Source organism: Castanea sativa, chromosome 2, assembly GCF_040712315.1.
Source record: "Castanea sativa cultivar Marrone di Chiusa Pesio chromosome 2, ASM4071231v1".
NCBI lineage: Eukaryota > Viridiplantae > Streptophyta > Magnoliopsida > Fagales > Fagaceae > Castanea > Castanea sativa.
This window is the reverse complement of record NC_134014.1, coordinates 2,961,169-2,980,949: the sequence shown is the minus strand read 5'-3', so window position 1 is coordinate 2,980,949 and position 19,781 is coordinate 2,961,169. Positions and strand designations below refer to the sequence as shown.

Below are 19,781 nucleotides of genomic sequence, written 5' to 3'. Positions count from 1 at the left end.
CTACAGGTTACACTAACCGCGAGATCAAGGCCACAGGTAGGAACGGAGTCAAAACTTTGAGTTAGAAAAATGGTTTTATTAATAACTATGTGAGACGGTTTCAACTTTTGATTCTACTACTTAGCTTGCAGAGATTTTATTTTATTTTATTTTAATTTTTTTTTTTTGGATAAGAACAAAATTATTTTTGTTTAAAATTTTTTAAAGGTTAAGGTTATTTATTTTGGATAAAATTAGTGAATTGAGCTTAATTTTTTTGTTTTTAGTTTTACTAGTAATTTTTGTTGTTGAACTTTTTTTTTTTTGGCTTGTATATTTTATTTTAGATTTTAGATTTATAAATTTTTTTTATGGTCACTAATATGAGGAAAATGCTAGAGCGACAAGTTTTTTTTAATTATAAATTATTGATGTGATAAGTGGTTATTGGAAAGCAAAAAATGATGTGAGTGTTGTGCCTATATGCGAACCAATAAGAATTTGCTACCAAAACATTTTGTAAAAAGTTTGTGAGTATAGCATTACTCTTAAGGTCTCATTTGGAAGGAGGGAATGGAATGGAATTGAAAGGAATGAAAAGAATAATTTTAGAATATTCTTCTCTTCTCTTGTTTAGGAGTTTTAATAGAGGGAATGGAAAACTCATTCCCTTATTTGGGAGTTTAAATAGGAGGGAATGGAATGAGTAAGAGGAAACACTCATTCCTCTCTACTCGTCTAAAACCTCAAATTTTCATTCCCCCCGAAATTAGGAGAAATAAGAGGGAATGAAATTAGATTTAATGATTTTTTTACTAAAACTTCCAAAATACCCCTATATAGTCAACCTTTTATTTTAAAATAGGGGTCTAATAGTAATATTGTTATAAAATAATTTCATTTCATTCCATTCCCTCCATATTGCTTCCAAACAAAATTACTTACATTCCATTCATTTTCATTCCTTTCGATTCCTTTATTTTAAAACATCCAATCAAGATTACTTAATTCCATTCAATTTCATTCTTTTTCATTCATTTATCCTTACTTAAATACATTCCATTCATTTCTATTCCCTTATAATCAGTCCATTCCATTTCCTTATGAACTCCAAAATGGAGCCTAAAAGAATCAATGATATTGTTAAAGGGAAACAATATATAATACACACACACATATAATAATTTTTTTTAATTAGGAGGGGTCATTGCCAACCCTACTCCAAGGGTATTTCCGTCCTTGGCCACAGGACACTTCAAGATTGTCGAGAAACTCAGAAACACCCTCATCATAGTAACAAAGTTGTTGCGGCTGATGTTGATCAGAAAGGAAGACTCAGCAGAACAAGAAGAAGAAAACAGAGCAGATCAAGAAGCTACAAAAGAAGAAGGAATAAAACACTAAACTACAAGTAGTAGATTTCACAAGCAACATGTCGTATAGTGCTAACGCATATAGTCATAAATTAGCACGTGCCAAGTAGTGTGAGTGTGTGTGTGTGTGTAAATTTATGTTTTTCCCTACTTTAAGGACTACAATCGTTATATTTCATTCTGTTTTATGCATTCCTCTATTCTGCGCAATGTGTTGTGCATTTTGGAATATCTTCTAAGAAATTATTTTAAAAACCATTTATAATATTTATTATGTATTATTAGTTATTATTAAATTTAGAAATTCATTTGTCATTATATTACATGTCATTGAAAAAGAAGAAATGAAAATAATTAAAACTAAGAATACGAAATAGGTCAAAGTAGTACACAAAACAATTTAAAGCCAGCAGCTCAACATTCATAGGGATCATCTCCTCAGTGTAATGTTGGTAGATTTTTTTATAAAATTACATTTTTCTTATATTATTAAAATTTTAAATTTTTTCTTCTAATATAAGTGATGCTGCCTAAGAAATCACCAGTAAGCTGCGAGTACTCCTCCGATTGAAGCAACACCTGCGAAGAGAAAGTAGATGATCGACAGAGAGCACCGGTGTGGTGCCGGCCAAAGACCCTCCGACGATCAAGTTAGAATCTTTGAAACAACCCTAGAGTGCCAGAGTTGAGGTAATTGTGCGTACCTTTTGTCATGAGGGTTTCTGGGGTTTATATAGTGGAGTAGAGCCGAAATAAACGCCTTGGCGAGGAAATACTTTCCTTTTAGGAGAGCAATTCACGGATCTTTGCATATCGTATGGAGCTCTTTTCCTTATAGGGATCCTTTTGACTAAGACCAAATGTGTAGCGAAAGAACTTTCCTTATATTCACGTATGCAGAAGTCAAGATAGATTAAGAATGGAGGTTGGATTACCCCTTCAGCCTTTTTTCTGCCTAGGTCGTCAACCAATGTGCACCTCCTATACCGCCGTCAGCCTAGGTACATCTCCAAAGATATCGTCAGCTAAGGACCTTCTCACCTAGGCCGTCAATCTTGACTTCGCTATCTTGATCCCTTTAGCTTAACGTCGTCACGTAAGGGGTGTGGCCTTGAATGTCAAAGAGGTGTCAATGACAGTAGTTGACGGATAGCGTATTGTCGTCAGCTTCTTAACGTGCATTCAGTATGTAATAAGTGAACTTCCGTCAGCTTCTTAATGTGCCGTCACCTTGTAATAACGTCACTATCAATAAGTAATAGATTTACTTATATCTACTTCTTCTTTAGGTCATTTAAGATATATAGAGGATGAATCGTTTGTAAAGAGTAATAGAAAAAAAAAATTCTAACAGCACATGACATTATTAACAAAATATCTCATCTTATATGATAATTAAATAAAAAAAATGTATAATATTTCCTTGAAAAATAAGAAAAAAAAAACTTCAAAATTTTAAAACACTTTTAATTAACAAATATAGATAGCTTAATTTAGAAAATCTAATATATTGTATTGACTACACTTTATTAGAAAATAATTACAACATTTTAAGAAGAATTTGAGACTAACACGTATAAATCTCATCTACTATTTTTATTTTTCACTTAACAAAAAAAATAATAATCAAATTTTTTTGCACATCATGCACGTCTGCAGCTAGTTGACAGAATTTTCAAAACATTGAAAATAATCAATGATTATTTTTCTCTTGGACATTAATTTGCTAAAATTTTGGAGGTGTCCACATATTCCCCCTCATTAGTAAACAATAAGGGTGAAAAAAAAAAACAAAACAAAACAAAACCAACTTATTTCGTGAAGAGAGATTAATTAATCGCTGAAAATAGGTTATAGTATGGAAAGAAATTTAGAATCCTCTTCATTGTCAAAATGAGAGGTTTCAATTGAATATAAAATATATGTGTTTGGAAAAATAATTGAATTTTTAAAAGGACACTGGCAGAATAGGGCAAGGCCAAATGGAAAATGAGTTTAAATGTGATTGCCAGGTTGAAAATGATTTAATTAAGGATTAAGTCAAAATGAATGACAAGTGACATTAATTCAGTGGAATTCACAAGCAATTACAAGGTAAGTTATCTCAAACAATTAGTGACCAGACACAATTGATAGTGTATATACAACCGAAAAGTGACACATGGTAAAGGGAATTGGGCATAACCGTCAAGTTCTCGAGCATAAATAGGGGCTGGTTCTACAAAAAAACAAAAAATGACACCACACACAACTAAGAACACACCAAAGCACTTCCGAGATTATTTGTATTTAGATTCTTAGGAGATCAAGTAGTTTTTTGTCAAATCAAGTAGTTCTTAGGTTTGTAGAAGACTGTATACTTGTAAGTTCATTCCTTTGTACTCGTGATCATTTATAATCAATTATTTATCAAGTTTTATGCAAATATTTGGTTATTTGTTAGAGTTTGATATGGATTCCTACTTACTTCAAATCAATTTAGTGTTAGAGTAATCAATTAGGCTTGAATCTGTTATATTTCCAGCAATTTACTTTACTTTGAGATGGCTTGCTCTAAATTTGTTTGCTTCCATATGATCTTCAAATTAATTCAATTCACTTAGGCTAGTTGTTTTTGTTTTTTATAAACAGGACCTTAAGCTTAAAAGTAGATGGAAGGTGATTTAAGAGGGTGTTGGGGGGGGGGGGGGGGGTGTTGGTTGGTGCACTTCTGAGCAGAAAATGGTTGGTGGAGCCTGACATTTTGCTTTTACCCTAAGATAAAATATTTGGATTCCTGCAACTACTACTACTATCATTGTCATGATCCCAAAAATACAAATTTGAAAGCTTTAACATACAGACTTTAACATACTTTTTTTTTTTTAATTTGTCCAAGAAATTACCAAAATCATATTTAAATTCTGTTATTGAACGACCCTCAAAAAAAAAGTCTGTTATTGATCATTAATGTAATGTCTTACATATTTAAAGCATCAATATAATTGTAAAGCATTATTCCCCATTCAAACTGCATTGAAAATTTTCAAACTGAATGAGTTTATGCAGAGTAAATGAGATAGTTCAAATTGCCACCCCTTTCTCTAACTCAAATTTTTACCCATCTAATTCTCCGTACTCCATAGTCATAATTCATCACCTTCTTAATGCTTTATAGGTGGTACACCATTGTGATTGAGTCTTAACCTTGACCAAAAGGCAGATATTCGGTAATTTTGTCACTAGCCTAGTCATGGCGAGGGATATTCAGAATAAGTTTGTGACAATTAATTCAAAGCCAAACCGCGCAGGTACTAAAATAACACAGAACAATTTTACACTACAAAATTTAGATAGTTTGCCCATTAAGCTTGCTATGGTTGAAAGTGGTACTAAAATTCCCACTCACCCTCAGTTAAACATAACTCTGCTTATTTCATGGTCTCATCTCATTTTTATTCATGCTACATAAGCTAGTGTACAAAGCTGCCTGACATTAAGCTTAACCTGGAATACAAGTGGAAACACATACAATCATCACACTAATACTTACGATAGTTTGAAACATAGTCATGTACCTGCGGTGGGATCCCAACTTCCATTGTCCCTTCCAGCATTTGTGTCACTTTCCTCATGGAGGGTCTTAGAATTGGATCTGGATGAATGCACCATAATCCCACCAAGGCCATTCTCTCAAACCTCTTGAAATCGCTCAATGCTTCGGGTTCATGTCCCACCACCATTTCTAGCTTCCCAGAAGTCACACAACTTAGAACCCAATTTGAAAGAATTAGATCATCCTTTTCACTCTCCTCCTCGACCCGGTTTGATTCTATGTGCCTTCTTCCACAAATTATCTCCAGTAACATAACACCAAAACTGTAAACATCCACTTTGGTGGTTATAGGCGCTCTCTTTAGCCATTCTGGTGCCATGTATCCAATTGTTCCTCTAACATTAGTGTCAGTTCTAGTTTGATGTTTATTCAAAAGCTTCGATAGCCCAAAATCTGCTATCTTTGCACTATATTTGACATCAAGCAGCACATTCTCGGGCTTCATGTCACAATGTATAATCTGAGCCTCACATTCTTCATGCAAGTAATGTAAGCCTCTTGCTATTTCAAGTGCCACTTCAGCTCTCTGAAGCCAAGTGGGTCTCTCCCCCTCCTTAAACAGAAATTGTGACAATGTTCCATTTGGCATTAGCTCATAAACTAAAAGTCTCTGATCATTCTCAACGCAAAATCCCAACAGTCTTACCAGATTTCTATGATGCGTACGACCAATAACTTTGAGCTCTGTTCTAAATTCCTTCTCACTTTTCTCGGTGCGTTTTGTTAGCTCCTTCACAGCGATATTAATCTCAGCATCCTCTGAAGTTAGACTACCACTGTAAACTCTTCCAGAAGCACCACGACCAAGGATCTTACTAAATCCATTTGTTGCTTCACGCAGCTCTTGCAATGTGAATTCTCGAAAGTTAATTCCAACGGTCTTTGTTGGTGACTTCCTTCTCTTCAATGCATTTCGAACTGCAGGATGATAGTACAAGGCAAGGGCTCCAAACAAGAAAGCAAAAGCAGCCTAATTATAAGGCCAATCACCAAAAGAAGCCGTGTATCAAAATTCTTCCTTTTCATTGGAGGACTTGGCTCACTCTTCTTCTTATTAGGTACCTTGATAAATGCCACTTTACCTTTGGAGGAAGCACTCTTTCTTGCATTTAGCAAAGGCATCCTCTTCTTGATACATATAGAATTCATCCAGGAAGCTGCCATGGTATAACAGTCATCCATAACAGCCTTCTTGCATCCCTCCACATCAACGTTTCTTACTTCACCCAAATCTCCATCATAGATGTCGGGTGGGAAATCAGCATCATCAATTACCTGTGAGAAATTGAAAACAGCAGCCAAAAAAAAAATTTAATAACACATACCTTCTGTAAAAATTGATTTATAGAGAACGGCAAAACTTAGATACTATTTCTTAGCCGATTTCATTAGGTTCCTCAATTAAATTCAAAGTTTCAAACATATATTACATTTTTACTAATAAAAGACAAACAATGTTATATTTTGTAAGAATAATTAAATTCAATGCAGTTATGAACTTGATTTTAAAGGAGAAACTTAATATATTTTTGCGCTTATGGAACTAAGCTAACTTATCCTGTAGAGAAAAACTTACTGAAAATTAGTGTATTACACATTAGAAAACCTTGGATGGAACGTAGGTTCTTCAATACAGTAGACTAGGGACGCTTCAAATTTTTACCTATTGAATTGTTCATCAACAGTTTCAACAAATAACTGTTTAAAATAGACTCTTAATAGGATCAATATTCATCTATCACTCTTACTATTATATCAGTAAAATAAATCAAAATCTATAATAATTATCATAATAGAGATAATCTTACATTACCATTGTGCTAAAGTTCCTCATTGAAGGGTCTGTGCAATAATTCACCATGTTTTCCTGGTAGCATCCTTTTGATATATCTCTTGGATCTTTCGGGAGATAGTCCGGCAAGCAACTACAGCTCACAGTTTCATTATCCGGTGAAGTGCACATGGCGTACATGCCACATATAGAGTTCACGAAGCAAGGGTCGTCATTGGCTCTCCACACCCTTTTCCATCCACTGCCATTTCTTTTATGGTAAAAATATTGTTGGAAATTACCACCATCTTCAACTGTTACTCGATGATAGTAGTCTTCAACTGGGCTTGAGAGGTTCTTTGTTATAGAGTAAATTTCATCCTTAGTACCATTGACAAGGTACAAGGAAGCGTTCTTATCAAAGACTAGACTCACATTGGTTGCAAAGGTTTGTGTGGTCCAATAACCAGTATCTGCAAAATGATATGCAGAGAGCACCAAGTTTCCATCAATTTGCATTTCCAGCATGAAATCCCCCGTTGAGTAATTTGAATTTGAACTTCCTTTTGCATTGGAATAGAGCTTATTTTGGCTTTGGACTAGAACTTGCCCTGGTAAGAGTGAGTTTGTTGGCGAATCAAAGCTCTGCCAAAGGATTCTTGAACTGTTATCTCTTAAGACAAAGTTACCATCATTTTGCATGGTGCCTACGCTTGCAGCAGCTCCACTAAATATTTGTAGGGAACTGCCATTAGCATATGTCAGTGCAAGCTCTCCGGCATCAGTCAGTTGGATTGTTGATCCTTTTTCTGCTGGGCGGTCACGGTTGGCAGACCAAACTAGTGTTTTCTCTGGAATTCTATCAAACCAAACCCCAACAAGGTAGATGCTGCTTGGGAGAGCATAGAATCCAAATGCAAAATCACCTGAGCTGGACAGCAAAGGAGCATTGGACCCAGCAGTGATGTTAGAACGTACGCTTATGTTGGGAGATATCATCTGCGCATGTAAGCCACATGAATTCAAAAATAGTAGTAGAACACAAGGAATTATAATTTTCCTTAGAACCATTTTTAAGAGTCATAAGAATCTGCATAGGTAGAAATCATTTTATAAGGAGCTATATGTAAAATTTCTTGGAAAATTGGTGTAGAACAACTTATTTTTACAATAAACGTGATGTTTTGGTGGTCTGTGAAGTGATATTACACTCATCACAGTTAGTCTAATTTTTTTTTTTTTTAATAAATATTTCGATAATGGGGAGAGGGGGACTTGAGACATCTTGGTTGAAAACACCCGAAAATTCAGCTACAAGATTCTTATTAAGGTAAAATTGGTCATGTATGCAACGTTGTTGTAATTTTTACTAGAGTCATATTTTAGATTCTTTACAGATACGCTTATCCAAACTCAGTTCAAGTGGTTGACATGAATCGTGCATATTTCCATGTCATAGTGTCATTGATTGAAAATTTGCTACCATCCGTCACATTTGTCTTTGAGATGTGCCAAACGACCTAACATTGAAAGTTGTGTACTTTATCTCAAAGGATTTGGCTTAAATTTAGTGCTCCAGTGCATTGGCCACTTTGCCATACGTCATCATCACAATAAGTTCAGTGCACCGGAGACACTTAACCCAAGTTTTGCCTCATCTCAAATGCTCCCACAATGATTTATTGATGGAATAAGGCTTGACATTACGTTGTTTAATAGACTTTATTATATTCTTGTTTTAGTGTTTTTAAGTTGCAATTTTTCTCACATGCTTGTGGTTTGATGCAGGATAGAATATGCCGTTTTGTTATTAATAGTTCTTAATTTCAATATTTTTATGTAATTTAAGTTTAGGGTAATTATTTTTTAAGGGTCTTTTTATTGTTTTTTTAGTCAAATTAGGTCCTCTTATGTTAGGTTATTAATTAGAATCTTTCTTCTTTTCTTTTTTTTTTTATTAAATTCTTATCAATCAAATTTTATGGAATCTTTAAATTGGTCTCCATGTTTTTTGTGGCTTTCCACCTACCTCATGGCTGAAATAAGGTACTAAAAAAAGTCATAGACCTTTGAACTTCGATGAGCTGTTGGTCCAATGAATTTAACTAGTAGTAGGAAATTCAAGTCCAATGGTCAATTAAATTTATGCCATATTGCCATTGTCTTTGCAAGTGTTTTCGTGGGTGAGCATTATACTATCTCTAAGGATAAGATACAATAAAAGCCATAATGAATAAATACAAATTCATTATAATTAATTGGGTCTAGTTAACTAGTGCCCTTAAGATATCTATTAACAACCTCCTCAAAAAAAAGATATCTATTAACAAGCTATTTTGAGAAAATTTTGATATTACTTTGATATAAAAAGTTGTACTTTACAAATTACCCTTAAAAATATAAAAAGCTGAAAAAAAAAATCTATTATTTTTTTCTTTTTACAAAAAAGATTTTAAAAATATTTCCTAAACTAGCCTTAGAACATTCATTAAACTAATACTCTTAAGACATTCATTGACTTATAGATAGATATTCATTTACCTTATGATTAAATTGTAGACTTTTGGGCTTTCCATGAGTTGTGGGACTTGGTCCAAGGAATTCGATTAGTGGCATGAAATTCAGGGCCGATCGTTACTTGCATTTATGCCATTGCATGTGCAAGTGTTCTTGTTGGGGAGCACTCCACTTAGTCCACTATCAACCGGGATAAGATACCAGAAAAGTCATATGAAATATATACAACTTCGTTATAATGGGAAAGATCATCATTTACCATCCTGTGGTGGTGGAAGGTGACTCAACTGAAAACTATGCTTTGATGCCATTAATAGTGTAGACTGTAGAGGACTGCCATTGAAGCATCTCAAGCATTCTCTCTAATGTACTGAGAGAGGTTAGGAAAGTTTTTTCATCTAGCTTATTTACATGGGACTCAGGAGAGACACCATGCCCTTGCCAAATGTGGTTTTGATGATCTCTGTTTTTACTAATTTGTAATAATTCTTCCCTGACAAGAACGACTCTGCATTTCTTTCTTAGCATAAATGCAAGTTTGGTTTTAGCAACAACCAATAAAAAAAAAAAAAAAAAAATTCCATGCTTTGTTGGTCCATCGAATTCGATTAGTAGTAGGAAATCCAGTCCAATGGTAATGCATTTATGCCATTGTATTCGCAAGTGTTCTTGGTGGTGAGCACTCCATTATCTTCGGGAATGAGATACAAGAATAGTCATACTAAATAAATAGTACAACTTCGTTATGATAAGAGGGATAAGTCTAAATTAAAATTTTCAAGTTTGGGTCATTTTGATTTTGTCCCTTAATATTTAAAAATTTTAATCCACTCCCCTAACGTTAGGGTTTGTTTTAATTGATAAACCCCTTTGATAATGCTAATATTTATGTGTCTATCAAGTAACACTTACGTTTCCCACATGTATTAATTAATCCAATAGAATAGTGTCATGTCAATTAGTTATGCCACATCACTTATATAATCCCAAAATTATTTTAAAATTAAAAAAAAAATCTCTAAATAATATTTAAAAAATTACATAAATTTAAAATATAACCTAAATTTAAAATAAAAAAAAATCCATAACGTTTTCTTAAGCATTTTTCTTGGAATCCAAATGGATACCAATCTCAATTGATTACCTAGATTTGTACAAATTTTCTCTTCCAATTGACAACCCACATGCACAAAAATCCTTAATCCATCACCAATCAAAAACCCTTCCCTTCTCAAGCCCAACTTACGGAAAACTAATCAAGCCCTTCCATTGATCCCCTTTGAAGCTAAAGGATGAGAGATCGGTCTCTCTTCTTCTTTTCTTTTTTCTCTCTCTCTCTCTCTCTCTCTCTCTCTCTCTCTCTCTCTCTCTCTCTCTCTCTCTCTCTCTCTCTCTCTCTCTCTCTCTCTCTCTCTCTCTCTCTCTCTCTCTGAATGACCAAATTAATCATAGAGATGAACGAAATTTTCATTTTTAAAATAGAATCAAACCTGATGGACCAAAATTTTAATATATATATATATATATATATATGTATATATTCTAGTTAGAATTTGCACCCATAGACTAGAAAAAAAATCATGGCTCCATAATGGCTTACAATTATTTTTTTTATTTTTGAGAAACACACACACAAATGTGCAATTTCTAAACTTATTTTCCCCTTTCCTAAGAAAGAACTTATTATATCATACACCAACTACAAATATGGAATTCTTGAAAATCTAACAATGAACAAGTAATGTCAAGAACGTTATAGTTCAATTAACATTTCTTAGTATTTAAAAAATAAAAATAAAAAAAAACTACAGCATACTTTTGGTGCAGTGGTCACTCTACCGGTATAAATGCTTGTGGGGTGTAGGTGGCAAAGGTCGGGATTTAAGTCTCTAGGAGGGAGCTTCACACACATATACAATTAGATTATACTAGAGTAGAAATTTTATCTTATATAAAAAAACTAATAATAATAAAAATAAAAATTCTAGAGATCAAATCTCCTCTATCTCAACTATCAAATTACTCCATGGGCGAATAATATTTCATTTGTATCTCCCTTTAATCTAGCCCCCCACCCAAAAAAAAAAATTTAATTAAAAAAGAGGATCAACCTTTATAAAAGTGTCAGTCAATTTCAGAAAATGATGCATTAATGGTTGGCCATGTCATCTTATGTTCTTTTATTGTTTTTTATTAAAGCATATGGAAGCATGGCTTAGTACCTACAGGCTACAATGTTCACGCTTTTTTTTTTTTCACTACTTCAATGGTTCTATATTTGATGATAATCAGAACTTACATGGTGCTCTCTAAATAATCAGATCTTCTTCTAGCAAAAGAGAAATTAGAACTTCTATTAAATCAGGCTGCAAATTGAAATTAATTTACAATCCGAATCGAAACTGGAAGCATAAACAAAGGACAATAAAATTTCTCTTAAAACACTTGTGCATCAATCAAAGGTGGAACATCGACTTCGACAGTTCCTTCTAACATCTGGACAACCTTCTTCATAGATGGACGTAGAGTTGGATTAGAACATATGCACCATACTCCTACCAAAGCCATCCTCTCAAACCTCTTGTAATCACTTAAAAGTTCAGTATCATGACTCACTTTGGCTTCTAAGTTCCCAGCTCTGACACAGCTCACAACCCAATCTGTTAGAATTGTGTACTCTTCCTCCATTGATTCATCAGCTGGATGCAACTCCATGTGCTTTCTACAAAAGATAATCTCAAGCAACATGACACCAAAGCTGTAAACATCCACCTTGGTTGTTACAGGTGCATTTTTTAGCCATTCTGGTGCTATATATCCCATTGTTCCTCTTACATTGGTGTTTGTTCGAGTTTGATCCTTCCTCAGTAGCTTTGCTAAGCCAAAATCTGCTATCTTAGCAGTGTTATTGTTGTCAAGTAGAACATTTTGTGGCTTTATGTCGCAGTGGATGATCTGGGTGTCACACTCCTCATGCAAATATAACAAGCCTCTTGCAATCCCAAGAGCAATTTCAGCTCTACTTTCCCAGTTAGGTCTTTCCCCTTCACCAAACAAGAAGTTAGATAAAGTTCCGTTCTTCATTAGCTCATAAACCAAAAGCCGGTGATTACGCTCGTTACAATAACCCAACAACCGCACAAGATTCTTGTGATGTGTCAAACCTATTACTTGTACTTCTGTCAAGAATTCCTTCTCACCTCTTTCAATCACTTTCTCCAACTTTTTAACTGCTACCTCAACCTCTTCATCTTCTAAGGTTAAAACCCCACTGTAGACAGTACCAAATGCTCCTTGGCCTAGCATGTTCTTGAATCCATTTGTTGATTCTTGCAAGTCTTGGAAGGAATATACCTTCAAGTTTATCTCCACTGGCTTTCTTTTGGGAGGCGACTGAAGTTGAACACGCATATAACGCTGAGCCAAAGGGTGATGATAAATGGCAATGACTGCAAATAGCACCGCAAATACTGAGCATGACAAAAAGCTTGCTAGCAGAACTGCACTGGATGGAGACTCCTTTTTATCCTCATGGTTCAAATTGTGATTCTCCACAGGGACTTTTATGAATGCCACCATATTATTAGTGGTGGGGTCGCTTCTTCTACTATTCACCAAAGGCATCTTTTTCTTGTAACAAACATTATTACCGCCGTTAAAAACAGCAGCTACACAAAAACAATCATCCATCACTTCCTTCTTGCACTTATCCGCATCTGTTTGTTGAATCCTAGCCAAATCTGCAAAACCACCATTTCGGAAATCAGTTGCATCGAGTGTTTGAATAGTGAAATTCAAAGCCGAAGAATTTGGTGCACAAAAATCCATCACTACATTTGGATAACACCCTTTGGAAGGAGTGTTTGGATCCAAAGGTAAATAACCAGGCAAGCATGTGCAATTGACTATTTTATCATCCGGTGTAGTGCAAAAGCCAAACACCCCACAAATATTATCCACAGTGCAAGGCTTAGCAATAGCCTCCCACACAACAATCCATTGGCTAGCTTCATTTCCTTTAGGAAAAGCTAACTGTTGGAAATTTCCTTTGTCATTGATAGTTGCTTTGTGGTAGTAATCTTCAGTAGGAGGCACTGTGTTTGTCATATTGTATGCCTTTGAATTATTTTCCAAGTAAATAGCATACATCAAAGCTGTGGTCTTGTTGAAAACTAGGCTCACATTGCCATTGCCAGCAGTATCGCTGAACCAGTAAGTAGGACCACTAAAACGAAACGCAGATAACAGTATATTCCCATCAAGTTGCTGAATCTCCAACTGATATTCACCAGTGGAGTAGTCAACTGTGCCATTGGCATTGGAATGCAGCTTCTGGCCCATCACCAAAGTTTGGCCTAATAAAATGGTGTCTGTTGGAAAATCAAAACTCTGCCAAATGATTCCAGAGGAAGAGTTTCGCAATACAAAATTGCCATCATTTTGCATTGAAGCTGATTTTGTAGACGTGTGATTGCATATGAAAAGCTGAGTCCCATTTGTGTGTGTGAGTACAAGTTGGCCATTGAGTAATAACTTGATGGTTGATCCCTTACCAGCTGGATCGTCACGATTTACTGACCAAGCCAGAGTTTTCTCTGAGATTTCATCATACCAAATACCAACAAGGTACTTGTTGGTGACAAGAGGGTAGAACCCAAAAGCAAAATCACCAGAGGGTGATTTCCATGCAGAATTGGATCCTGCAGTGATGCTGGAACCCAGGCCAATTGTACTATTTTTTATCAGAGCTCTAGGACTGAGTGAGGAGAGAATGAATGAAAAAAACCAAAGAAGAATTCTAGTAACAGCCATTTGTACTAAACAAGAGAGATCACGGGAAACAAGAGAAAGGATGTGAAAAGTTGGAAACTATAGAAAATGCAAAATTATGTACATTGGAATCTGATTCTTGTGCATTGTTGGATGTATCCTGAGGTGAAGTGGCCTGTTTGTCTCTCATTTTTCATCCACACCCTTAGCTACCCTCCTCTACAGAGGCATCACCTCTTTATTGTCAACTTCTTCAGGCAATTCTCCCATTTCTTCCTTTGTCACAAGTTCTACGAAATCATCATTAATTTGGACATGAAATTCTTCTCCTGGTCCCTTGACTCTTTTTTTGTTTGGTCAGAATACAAGGTTTCATTGTTCATCTTGGGATCTTCCCCACTACTCATCTAGAGGGAGAATAAGTGCCATGTGACTTGGATATGCCAAGTCATCCAACACTTGAATAATAATATTAAAAAAAATTGAAACAGTATTAAGATTAAAGGCTGTATACATTGTACTCTTTAAGGTTAAATGCTTGATTATTCAAGCGACCTCTAAGACTGTTTATCTTGCTTCAATTAGATTGCAGAAGTGACTACTTATCAAAACAAAGATTGTAGAATTGACTAGGGCAACCAGTGAGTTGGCTTGGCATAAAGATAGTTCCATTTGACAGTTACAAAGCTGATAAAGATATATAATGCAAAGTCAGATTTTCAACGCGCATGGTTTTGGCCATGATAAGAGTCATGGATCATCAATGACAGTTTCATTGAAATTAATAGCAGTGGCATAAATAGTGGGCTTGAAGATTCAAAAAGATCATGCGTCTAGGAAATGCGGGAGTGCCCGGTTAATGGTTGGGTAATTTGGGTGACCACAGGCATTGGATTAAGTTAATTATATAATTTTGTGACATTTACCCTTTTTTTTTTATACAAGATAGAATTTCTACTCTAGCCTAATCTAAGTGTATATGTGTGTGAAGCTTCCTCCTAGAGACTAGAACCCTAACCCTTGTCCTCCACACCCCACAAGTACTTATATGTGTAGAATGACCAACGCACCAAAGGTGTGTGGTGGTGACATTTATCCAATTTTTAAAAGGGTTAACTGCATAATGACATTGAATGAAAAACAAGCAAAAAGATAAGCATAAAATGTAACCTATTCAAAGATGCATGAACATTACTAGGATACTAATTAGTATCTTAGTAAAAATGCATGAACACGTGAGAGAGTTGGAATTCAAAATCTAGATTAGATTCCTACATGATTCATGAGATCATTTCACAAGTAGCCCTAAACAGTCAGATTTTCATATTAAGCTTTCCATTCTTTTAGTCAATCTTTTATCATTCATGTGAATTCTCAAATTCATGAACCTAATTTATATGACATGTTGATGATACATAAGAAAGAAAACCATTTTTTTTTTTGTTATTTATGTGATGCCAAACTAAGTTAACATGGTGGAAATATCTGATGCAATGCATGAATGACATGATTTCGAGCGATTAATTTCGATCTTAAGTGAAACAACATTTAACTTGTATCCTAAACACAAAATCTATGAGAATTATCCACATAAAATCCTAATCCAATGCACTAGAAATCATAGTAGTAAGAGCAGTAAAAATCATCCTACAATGATGGTCATGATATTTTCGTACCACATGAAAAATGAATTTCTTAACATCCTAAAAATATTGTTAATGTGCATAGGTCCATTGGGTTTTCGGTACACTTTAGGTACAGTTTATCCTAGAGAAATACAATAAACAATACAATCATTGTATTTCTAACAAACATAAATCAATGGAACAAATCCAAATCCAAACAAATCATTTTTGTAACGAGGAAAACAGCACAAACTATCTAAGTTTAAAGGTTACTTGAATGCATGCACACTCATTTTGCATGAGTTTGGGTGGTAGATTTTTCTTCGTGGATGACTTGATTGTCCAAGCCTCAGAATCACGAAAACCATCACGTACAATGCTCCTATAATCTTCAGGCCAACGTACTCTCCCAAAGTCCCAATGACTTCCATGGAATAGTTGTGCTATTGTTATTACTAGAAGGTTGCCCACGCGTTGCGCGGATAATGCTGTAAGCTTTTATATAAAATGGTTTTTGAAATTTTTGTACATATATTATAACATAAATGGTGGATATTTTCATTGCTAAGATCACTTGCAATTATAGTAGAAATTCCAGAGCATGTAGGCATCTTTTGTTGTCTACCATCAGTTGATCATAAACCAATTAATTGCAAGCATATATTATGCATATCAAACTCCTTGAACTTGTCCCTTGTCATACGAAATGTCTAACTAAGACATTGACCCTATGAAGCATCTTCAGTTGATCGTAAACCAATTAATTGCAAGCATGCATTATGCATATCAAACTCCTTGAACCTGTCCCTTGTCATACGAAATGTCTAACTAAGGCATTGACCCTAAGAAGCATCTTCAATAATATTTTAACTATAGCAGTGCTAAGGTTGCATAGTGATTCGTGTCTAGGCAAAGCAACAAACACACTTTGATATTTAACAATAAATAAATAAAGCAAGTAGTTTCAATGATGGTTGAGGTAGACATGATTCAACATATTTAACAATTTTTTAACCACCGCACACCCTTGGTGCGATACTCACTCCACAAGTATAAGTACTTATAGGGTGTGGGAGGCAAGGGTCGGGGTTCAAGTCTCTAGGAAGGACATTCACACACATATACACTTAGATTAGGCTAGAATAGAAATTTTATCTTCTATAAAAAAATAAAAAATAAAAACAATTTTTTAACAAAGGTGTACCAGTATAATATATTTAACAATTTTTTAATACTATTTTGAGTTTATATAGATTCTAGGCTAACCTTCAAATAATGGAGACACCACATAATTTTTTTCTGCCCACTTAGTTCTTAATTTGTACCTTTAGGGTTTTATTGTTTCTTTCTTTGTTCTTATTTTTAACAATTGAGTTTCTATCATTTAGTAGGACATAGAATATGTGTAGATTGTGGTGATTATTTTAAAAATTTGCTACCAAATAATACTTAACCCCTCAATAGGTAAAAGAAAATTATTCACCTAAAAATAATAACTTCTTTCTTACCCGTAGCTAATTTAATTTGTTTCACTTATGTCAATTAGGCTAGAATAGAAATTCTATCTTCTATAAAAAAATAAATAAATAAATAAAACAATTTTTTAACAAAGGTGTACCAGTATAATATATTTAACAATTTTTTAATACCATTTTGAGTTTATATAGATTCTAAGCTAACCTTCAAATAATGGAGACACCACATAATTTTTTTTCTGCCCACTTAGTTCTTAATTTGTACCTTTAGGATTCTATTGTTTCTTTCTTTGTTCTTATTTTTGACAATTGAGTTTCTATCATATAGTAGGACATAGAATATGTGTAGATTGTGGTGATTATTTTAAAAATTTGCTACCAAATAATACTTAACCCCTCAATAGGTAAAAGAAAATTATTCACCTAAAAATACTAACTTCTTTCTTACCCGTAGCTAATTTAATTTGTTTCACTTATGTCAATTAAATAGGCTGCTACATCATACAACCAAATAAAAATTATAAATTTTCTGTTAAGCATTTTATCAAATATTATAGATTCAAAATAAAATATATGATTACTCTTGGGCTCTTTGCACTTTGAATCCCACAAAAGTTTTGCATCCATTGGCGCTTTGAATGTGACCCAATCCATAGAGATACATGTATTTGTGCTCCGACTACATGTGGCTTGGAGGAGCTTGATTTATTGATTAAGCTTGATTTATTGATTAAGCTTCTTCCTCATTGATCTTTCTACTTGTAAACAAAACCAGATTAGTTACTCGGCTTTGTCTTTGCCTTAGGGTCTAAATATTACCCAATTCAACTAATTTTCTTAATCACATCCTCATGTAACATATTTAAATCACTCACCAAAAGCCAAATCATGAATTACAAAAACAGTGTGGCTCAGTAAAAATCTCAACCAGTAAACAGTTCAAATGAAAACCACCATCTAGTTCGATTATCAAAAACCCATTACCAAACAACAACAAAGAATGAACAAATTGAGTATTAGTATTTTGTACCCCTTAGATACTGAAGAAGGGTTTGATAAATTAGGGGCTGGTGGCATTTTCTCCTTGTGTTTAGTGACTTTAGTCCCCGGCCAAAACATGGTAAAGTTGAAGCTTCAATCTACCCGAGTCTATCTTCCCTTAAACATTGCAAACCGTAAACTTAGTATCCCAAATAAAATTTTGAAAAAAAAAAATTGAAAGAAAGAAACAAAGAGAGAGAGTTGGCAATATTTATTTATTTATTTACAGACACTAAGAAAGGAGCTTTTATCCATGAACTCAAAGAGGAATCGTTGATCCATCAATATATAATTTTCAAAAGAAATAGGTACAATAGTGTGCGTTTAATTGAAAGGGGAAGTGAAAGAGTTTTTTGTTTGTGTTTTTGCTAGAAGAAGTGAAGGGTTAAGAAAGAGAATGAATGAAATTTAAAAAATTTAAGATGGGTTTGATCTCAACAGAAATTACTTGGAAAGTATAATATTATTGTAAAGGTGTAATAGTGCAAAACTTGGTCTCACTTTGCCAGGTGCTTATACATATTGTGCATTTAAATTTGAACGGGGAAGTGAAAGTTTTTTATTTGTCCGGAAGAAGTGAATAGTTTTTTTTTTTTTATGGAAAGAAGTGAAGAGTTAGGAGAGAGGAAGAAGTGAATTGATTTTTGATGAAGCAATAAGTGCTAAACATAAAAGCTGCATTGTTTTAATTTTTGAAGTTGGAAAACATTATTTCATAATAAAGAGGATTGCAAATAACTCATATAGAGCGCCACATGGCAGAACCTCATGCACTCTCGCATGAGGTCTCTGCTTTTATGTAAACTAGGAAGTTACCCGCGCGATGCGCGGAAAATGCTATATAAGCTTTTACATAAGATGATTTTGAAAAATGTAGTACATATATAATAACACAAATGGTGGATATTTTCATTACTAAAATCACCTACAATTATAGCTGAAACTTCAGACCAAGTAGGCATATTTTGTTCCCTACCATCAGTTGATCATTAATCCAATTAACTGCAAGCATATGTTGTATATATCAGACTTCGTTGAACCTATCACTTTTCATATGAAATTTCTAACCAATGCATCGATCTCATCAAGTATCTTCAATAATGTTTTAACTATATATAGCAGTGTCAAGGTCACATAGTGAGTCATGTATAGGCAAAGCACTTAGCCCATTATTAATCTCTTTGGTGCCTTCTCAAAAAAAAAAAAAAAAAAATCTTTGGTTGTGGAAAATGGGGTTTTTCTCCAACTATTAAAAGTAATGACCCAATTTTGTGGTGGTTTTGGACATTCAATTGAAAGATGTAAGGACTTCGTCCTTCATTAGGGCATCAACACTCTCTCATAGAATTCATTGAAACATGGAGTTGAGCCTCCTTATATTAGCCTTATAATGTTAAGGATGCTTTAGGTATCAACAATTCTGATCTGCATAGATATAATTCCACCTATTTTAAATAAATATAATTAGATATAATTATCCTAAAACCTAGTCCAAAAACTTGTTCTTAACCCACAATCCATCTTCAATACACGTATGACAATAAACTAATTACTGAATATAGTCACTCAACCAATAACTTAAATTTGAAAACAATTTATAGGAAAGCAAAAGTACAAATACAGTATTTAGAAAGT

At 34.1% G+C, this 19,781-nt stretch overlaps 1 protein-coding gene and 1 pseudogene across 1 annotated transcript; both read right to left on the bottom strand.

Moving 5' to 3' along the window:
- Positions 1–4,711: 4,711 nt before the first annotated feature.
- Positions 4,712–7,900, bottom strand: LOC142626128 (G-type lectin S-receptor-like serine/threonine-protein kinase LECRK1; annotated as a pseudogene).
- A 3,665-nt stretch (positions 7,901–11,565) lies between these two features.
- LOC142624077 (G-type lectin S-receptor-like serine/threonine-protein kinase LECRK2) lies at positions 11,566–14,195 on the bottom strand. The gene has a single exon (XM_075797577.1). The coding sequence runs from the start codon at positions 14,045–14,047 to the stop codon at positions 11,672–11,674; it is 2,376 nt and encodes a 791-aa protein (XP_075653692.1). The 5' UTR covers positions 14,048–14,195; the 3' UTR covers positions 11,566–11,671.
- Positions 14,196–19,781: the final 5,586 nt, after the last annotated feature.